The following is an 8,053-nucleotide window of genomic DNA, read 5'->3' as shown; positions in this document are numbered from 1 at the left end:
CTTTCTGTCGGAGAGAATTTTATAGGTTGTTTTGGTTACCAAGCTTCTTGTACATTAAATTTAGCTTTGAAACTTTTGTTCTCTCTTTCTTGTCAATGTGTCTCTCTGACTGCCATCCCATATAACAGGCTTCATGATTCTGATCATTGCTATTGTGTGATTGTGCAGTTTTTATGTGTTGGATTGATCCATTGCAATGTAATATTTAATGCAATGGATGTGTAAATGTTTCCAGCAAACTCACTGCACATATCTTTACAGATGTATGAGTCAGATGGCTCCATCATGGTGTATTGGCATGCAGTGGATACCCCAGAAGCACCAACAGGTACCAGTAAAAGCTTTATGCTGTTGTGGACTAGGCCAGACTCCCTCAAAACATTTTAAGAAGGTAGTCCAGACCTTAACCTTTTTTGTTCTTTTAGGCAGATGTAAGGTGGATATTCCAGGAATGATGCAGATGATCAAACTACTTGGCTTGAAGCAAAACAATTTATTTAAACACTACAGATGAAACACAAACAAAAGGAAACCGAATTTAGAATAACAACTTAGTTGAAAACCCAAACGACACTATCGCAACTTAACAAAGCTGTTCCAAACTTTGCAACATCCCATAAACACACCTTTTGGCAAAAGGTAAATTCAAACATAGTTCTTACAGACAGTAAGATTTCAGAGAAAAGTCAGTCAGGGATCATTTTGCTGAAGCATAGAACCTCTTTTCACAGTAGCTGCTTCACTAGGTCCCCAGATAATACTAAACCAAACTAGAAGAAAATCTGAACTGGGAGAACTGGCCACAACCCTGCCACTGTTTTCAAGTAGGTATTTCCAGACATATTGGAACCTCTGTCTTTACAACCCCTCTTGAAACAAAAACCAAGGACAACATCCTTGTTAAAGGGGCAGCATCATCACAATGCCGAGCACTATGCAAGGTTTTATTGACAATATTTTCAGTTGTTGGATACATTTCTCACGGAAGGGCTGAATGAAGCTCTTGGCTACAGCACTTATTATATTGGAACAGTTGAGCATTGGTTCCAAGTTCTGCAGCATTCGGGCATAAGCTTCTTCTGTTTTTCTGAATTGCCCGAGTCGTCTTCAAATAATCCCCTGGAATCTTTTATGTGCTGTTGACAGACTCCACCTTCAAGAGTGCAGTATTGCCTCAAAAGCAGTAGTGTGACCTAGCTACAAGATGTACTGCAGCAATTCACCAAAGATCTTTAAACAGTACCTTCCATCTAGGGCAACAAGGACAGTAAGTACATTGGAATGCCACCATCTGCATCTCCCTGCCCCCAGCCATTCCCCATCCTGACTTGGAAATATGTCTCCATTCTTCCACTGTTGCTGGGTCAAATTCCTAGAATTCCCTCCCTAAGGACATTGCAGGTCAACCTACAACATGTGGAGTGCAGCAGTTCAAGGGCAAATAGATTTGTGAATAACACACAATGCTTGCTCTGCCAGTCTAACCTACATCCCCTAAATGACATTTAAAAAAAAAATACTGTCTCTCAACCAGAGCAATGTTTCCTCGGTACTCCCCTCTGAAATGTCACTTCTCCATCGTACAACGTGGGATGTTTTGAGGTAATGTACGATACTACAACAATACAATTGAATCTGCCTTTCTTATCATAGATTCCCTACAGTGTTGAAGCAGGCCATTCAGCCCAAAAAATCAACACTGATTCTCCGAAGAGCATCCCACCCAGACTTACAACCCCCCCCCCTTACCATATCTCTGTAACCCTGCATTTTCCATGGCTAATCCGCCTAACCTACACATTCCTGGATACTATTGGGCAATTTAGCATGGCCAATCCACCTAATCTGTACATTTTTAGACTGTGTGAGGAAACCAGAGCACCCAGAGGAAACCAATGCAAATATGAGGAGAATGTACAAACTCCACAGACACTCACCTGAGGCTATAATTGAACTTAGATCCCTGGCACTGTGAGGCAACAGTGCTCACCACTGAGCTATCATGCCACCTCTGGTTTTACTAGTTCCTAGTATCCTAATGATTGGATATAAAAGGTTTTGAACTAACGGAAGGATTGACAGTCACTGGATGGATTTGAAATGTAATGTAATGTACTGCAATTGTTTGCAGTAGGTCGTTCCTGTCCCAAGAAACTGTGATGGAGGAAAATTCAATTTTTTGCCTTTTTCCTTTTCCCAGCAGAGGCTGTGTTTGCACGAGGAATTGCAGCTACAAGGAGCAACTATATCTGTGTGGGTGAGTACTGAGCTGGAATCGCAAGTAAGGTATGACAGAGGGATCCGCTCCTATGGTTCAGTTAGTGAGTGTTGTTTGCGATGAATGTTCATGTTATGCTATTAATATTTGATAACTTGGGTACCTTAGTGAAGTGATGTGTGGCTTCAACTTTGATTTATTTTTATATTGTTATGAAAGGAAGGTCTTAGATTTAGTATAATATTTGAGTTTTGAGACGGTATAGGGTTGTCTGAAGTTTTGTTAATGTGCATTCAGAATATGTCTTTAAAATCTTTAGACATGAACAGCTTGGTATATTTGAAACAAGAATAAAGGAGGAACAGAGCTCCTTTTTGCCTAGCAATCTGTGTTTCAGGAGGCGGTCAGACCCTACAAACTTGATTGAGTTTTTGGAAGAAGTAACAAGAAGATTGACGAGGGCAGAGCAGCAGATGTGATCTATATGAACTTCAGTAAGGCATTCGACAAGGTTCCCCATGGGAGACTGATTAGCAAGGTTAGATCTCATGGAATACAGGGAGAACTAGCCATTTGGATACAGAACTGGCTCAAAGATAGAAGACAGAGGGTGGTAGTGGAGGGTGGTTTTTCAGATTGGAGGCCTGTGACCAGTGGAGTGCTACAATAATCAGTGCTGGACCCTCTACTTTTTGTCATTTACATAAATGATTTGGATGCAAGCATAAGAGGTACAGTTAGTAAGTTTGCAGATGATACCAAAATTGGAGGTGTAGTGGTCAGCGAAGAGGGATACCTCAGATTACAACAGGATCTGGACCAGATGGGCCAATGGGCTGAGAAGTGGCAGATGGAGTTTAATTCAGATAAATGCGAGGTGCTGCATTTTGGGAACGCAAATTTTAGCAGGACTTGTATGCTTAATGGTAAGGTTCTAGGGAGTGTTGCTGAACAAAGTGACCTTGGAGTACAGGTTCATAGCTCCTTGAAAGTGGAGTCGCAGGTAGATAGGATAGTGAAGAAGGCGTTTCCTTTATTGGTCAGAGTATTGAGTGTAGGAATTAGTAGGTCATGTTGCGGCTGTACAGGACATTGGTTAGGCGTGCAATTCTGGTCTCCTTCCTATTGGAAAGATGTTATGAAACTTGAAAGGGTTCAGAAAAGATTTACAAAGATGTTGCCAGGGTTGGAGGATCTGAGCTACAGGGAGAGGCTGAACAGGCTGGGGCTGTTTTCCCTGGAGCATCGGAAGCCGAGCAGCGACCTTATAGAGGTTTACAAAATTAGGTGGGGCATGGATAGGGTAAATAGGCAAAGTCTTTTCCCTGGAATCGGGGAGTCCAGAACTAGAGGGCATAGGTTTAGGGTGAGAGGGGAAAGATATAAAAGAGACCTAAGGGGCAACTTTTTCACGCAGAGGGTAGTACGTGTATGGAATGAGCTGCCAGAGGATGTGGTGGAGGCTGGTACAATTGCAACATTTAAGAAGCATTTGGATGGGTATATGAATAGGAAGGGTTTGGAGGGATATGGGCCAGGTGCTGGCTAGTGGGACTAGATTGGGTTGCGATATCTGGTCAGCAAGGACGGGTTGGACTGAAGGGTCTGTTTCTATGCTGTACATCTCTATGACTCTAAGTCCTTCAAATTTGACTAGTGTTCTGGGACAGGAGTGTGTGACTACACATCAGGTAGGTAAAGGGATCCTGAACTTAGCATTAGAGGAGCCTCAGTGTCAGATATGTGGTATTTGCTGCCTGTGACGATGAGAAAAATGACTATAAGGAGAATAGGCAAACTGACCACTGCACATGGTACGGAATGATCACAATTGAGAGCGGGGAGCAAACAAAGAAGTGGTAGTAATGGGAGACTCTATAATTAGGGATGTAGATAGCATCCTTTGTAAGCAGGATCAGAAATGTTGTCTGCTTAATACCGAAGCAGAATCCCTTGTTAAATGGAAGAGGGCGGCCTATGTAAAGATGAGGTGTGAAGGTTCAATTGGGGCGATTGAGAGTTATAAGGTAGCCAGGAAGGACCTGAAGAGAGAGCTAAGAGCAGCAAGGAGGGGACATGAAAGGTCCTTCGTTGGTAGGATTAGGGAAAACCCTAAGGCTTTCTATAGGTATGTCAGGAATAAAAGAATGACTAGGGTAGGAATAGGTCCAGTCAAGGATAGTAGTGGGAAGTTGCGTGTGGAGGCTGAAGAGATTGGGGAGAGATTGAATGAATACTTTTCGTCAGTATTCAATCAGTAACAGGACATTGTTGTCAATGTGAGTACTGAGTCACAATTAAGTAGAATGGATGGCTTTGAGGTATGTAGCGAAGAGGTGTTGGAAATTCTGGAAAGGGTGAAAATAGATAAGTCCCCTGGGCTGATGGCATTTATCCTAGGATTCTCTGGGAAGCAAGGGAGGAGATTGCAGAGCCATTGGCCTTGATTTTTATGTCCTCGTTGTCTATAGGAGTAGTGCCAGAAGATTGGAGGCTAGCAAATGTGGTTCCCTTGTTCAAGAGGGGGAGTAGGGATAACCCTAGTAACTATAGGCCGGTGAGTCTCACTTCTGTTGTGGGCAAAATCTTAGAGAGAATTGTAAGGGATAGGATTTATGAACATCTGGATAGGAATAATGTGATCAAGGATAGTCAGCATGGTTTTGTGAAGGGCAGGTCGTGCCTCACGAACCTTATTGAATTCTTTGAGAAGGTGACTAAGGAGGTGGACGAGGGGAAAGCGGTAGATGTGGTGTATATGGATTTTAGTAAGGCGTTTGATAAGGTTCCCCATGGTAGACTACTGCAAAAAATACGGAGGTATGGCATTGAGGGTGAGTTGGAGGTTTGGATTAGGAGTTGGCTGGCTGGAAGAAAACAGAGGGTAGTAGTTGATGGCAAAGGTTCATCTTGGAGTGCCGTCACTAGCGGTGTTCCGCAAGGATCTGTTTTGGGACCATTGCTGTTTGTCATTTTTATAAATGACCTGGAGGAGGGGTTAGAAGGTTGGGTGAGCAAGTTTGCGGATGATACGAAAGTCGGAGGAGTTGTAGACAGTGAGAAAGGATGTGGCAGGTTACAGCGGGATATAGATAAGCTGCAGAACTGGGCAGAAAGGTGGCAAATGGAGTTCAATGTAGCTAAGTGTGAGGTGATTCACTTTGGTAAGAGTAACAAAAAGATGGGGTACTGGGCTAATGGACGGATACTTGGTAGTGTGGATGAGCAGAGGGATCTTGGTGTCCATGTACACAGATCTTTGAAAGTTGCCACCCAGGTAAATAGTGCGGTGAAGAAGGCATATGGCGTCCTGGCTTTTATTGGTAGAGGAATTGAGTTCCGGAGTACTGAGGTCATGTTGCAGTTGTATAAGACTCTGGTGCGGCCGCATCTGGAGTATTGTGTGCAGTTTCGGTCGCCATACTATAGGAAGGATGTGGAGGCACTGGAACGGGTGCAGAGGAGGTTTACCAGGATGTTGCCTGGTATGGTAGAAAGATCGTATGAGGAAAGGCTGAGGCACTTGGGGTTGTTTTCATTGGAGAAAAGAAGGTTTAGGGGTGACTTGATCGAGGTGTACAAGATGATTAGGGGTTTAGATATGGTCGACAGTGAGAATCTTTTTCCACGTATGGAGTCAGCTATTACGAGGGGGCATAGCTTTAAATTAAGGGGGGGTAGGTATAGGACAGATGTTAGGGGTAGGTTCTTTACTCAGCGAGTCGTGAGTTCATGGAATGCCCTGCCAGTAGCGGTGGTGGACTCTCCCTCATTATGGGCATTTAAGCAGGCATTGGATAGGCATATGGAGGATAGTGGGCTAGTGTAGGTTAGGTGGGCTTGGATCGGCACAACATCGAGGGCCGAAGGGCCTGTACTGCGCTGTATTCTTCTATGTTCTATGTTCTATGAAGTAAGGGGCATCGGGAATAGGCTTGAAAGGATTATTGGAGCAAGGGTGTGGATCCAGCTGTTGTAGTCCATGTTGAGACCAAGTAAGCAAGAGAACAAAACGAAAGAACAGGACATCAAGGTTTATCATTTCTGGATCAGAATCACATTCAAATTGGCATAGAGATAAGATAATTAAGGAAGTAAACACATGACTAAAGGAATGGTGCAGGAAAGATAGGTTCCATTTTGTGGGATACTGATGTCAGTATTGGGACAGGGAGAACTAAAATGTTGGGAATGGCTCCACCTGAACTGACCTGGGTCAAGGATCCTAGTGGAAAGGCTAAATGGGGTGGTCACCAAGGACCTTAAATTAGTTAAAGGCTGGAAGGCTCAGGAGAGGTTATGAAAGTTTCCAGAACAAATAATAATGATGAACATATGGAAAGGGTCAGGAATCTAATTTCAGGGATAGCTATGAGAAGGGGTGGCGAGTGTTGTACTTAAATGAGCGCAGTTGATGGAACAAGGTACATAAACTTGTAGCGCAGATTGAAATTAGTAGGTAAAAAATGTTATGGGCATCAAAGAGATGTGGCGACAAGGGGATCAAAGCTGAAAATTAAATATCCAAGGATACGGGGGCACAGTTCGCTTGTCAGTAAGAAACTAAATTAAATCAATGGCAAAAAGGAATTTAGGGTCAGAAAGTATAGAAACTGTGTGGGTACAGTTGAGGAACTGCAAAGACAAAAAGACCCTAATAGGAGTTAGGTACAAGCCTCCAAACAGTAGTCAGGATATGGGGCAGAAAATAAATGAGGAGATAGAAAAGGAAGGCACTGTTACAATAATCATAGGGGACTTCAGTTTGCAGGTGGACAGGGAAAATCAGAGTGGTCGCAGATCCTGAAAAAAGGAAACGTCTACGAGCTGATATTTGTGGAGCAGCTTGTGGTACAACCCATGAGGGAACAGGCAATTCTGGATGTAGTGATTTATAATCAAGCAGACTTGATTAGGGAATTTAAGGTGAAAGAATCCCTCGGTGGCAGTGACTACAATAGGGTTCACCTTGCAGTTTGAGAGGGAGAAGTTGAAATCGGATATAACGGTATTAGAATAGAGTGAAGGTAACTGCAAAGAAATAAGGGAGGAACTGGCCAGAGTTGATTGGAAGAGGATCCTAACACGGAAAATGGTGGAGCAGCAATGGCAGGAGTTTCTGGAGCAATTTGGGAGGCACAGCAGAAAAGGAAGATGAAACATACTAAGGGGAGGGCAAGGTAATCATGGCTGACAAGGGAGGTCAGGGACAGTAAAATCAAAAGTAAAATAATGTGGTGAAGATTAACGGGAAGCTTTTAAAAACCAGCAGAGGACAACTGAAAAAGCAACAAGGGGGAGAAGATGAATTATGACAGTAAGCTAGCTAGTCATAGTGTCATGGGATCATACAGCACGGAAACAGACCCTTCAGTCCAACCAGTCCATGCCTAACAATCCCAAATTAAACTAATCCTACCTGCTTGCTCCTGGCCCATATCCCTCCAAATCTTTCCTCTTCATATACTTATCCAAATATCTTTTAAATATTGTAATTGTACCCATATACACCACTTCCTCAGGAAGTTCATTCCATACGTGAATGACCCTCTGTGTAAAACAAGTTGCCCCTCATGTCTTTTTTAAATCTCTCTCCTCTCACCTTAAAAATGTGTCCCCTACTCTTGAAATCCCCATTCTCTTAAAAAGACAACTACCATTAACTCTATCTATACCCCTCATTGTTTTATAAACTTCTATTAGGTCGCTTCTCAACCTCCTACACTCTAGTGAAAAAATTCCCAGCCTATTCAGCCTTTCTTTATAACTCAAACCTGTCATACCTGGCAACATTCTGGTAAATCTCTTCTGAACCCTCTCCAGCTTAATATCCAC

General features: G+C 43.1%; 1 protein-coding gene across 1 annotated transcript in view; it reads left to right on the top strand.

Annotated features, from left to right (window-relative positions):
* The first annotated feature begins 225 nt into the window (after positions 1-225).
* LOC148152287 (WD repeat-containing protein 54-like) overlaps positions 226-8,053 on the top strand; it is an 82,164-nt gene continuing 74,336 nt past the window's right edge. Inside the window, exons 1-2 of the mRNA XM_087985794.1 lie at positions 226-328; positions 2,201-2,257. Coding sequence (XP_087841920.1) covers positions 226-328; positions 2,201-2,257 — 160 coding nt within the window. The remainder of the gene's footprint in view (positions 329-2,200; positions 2,258-8,053) is intronic.

Source organism: Chiloscyllium plagiosum, unplaced genomic scaffold, assembly GCF_037043375.1.
Source record: "Chiloscyllium plagiosum isolate Xiang-an unplaced genomic scaffold, Cpla_swu_hap1 HiC_scaffold_1, whole genome shotgun sequence".
In the NCBI taxonomy this organism is placed as follows: Eukaryota; Metazoa; Chordata; class Chondrichthyes; order Orectolobiformes; family Hemiscylliidae; genus Chiloscyllium; species Chiloscyllium plagiosum.
This window is presented reverse-complemented; position numbering and strand designations above follow the sequence as displayed.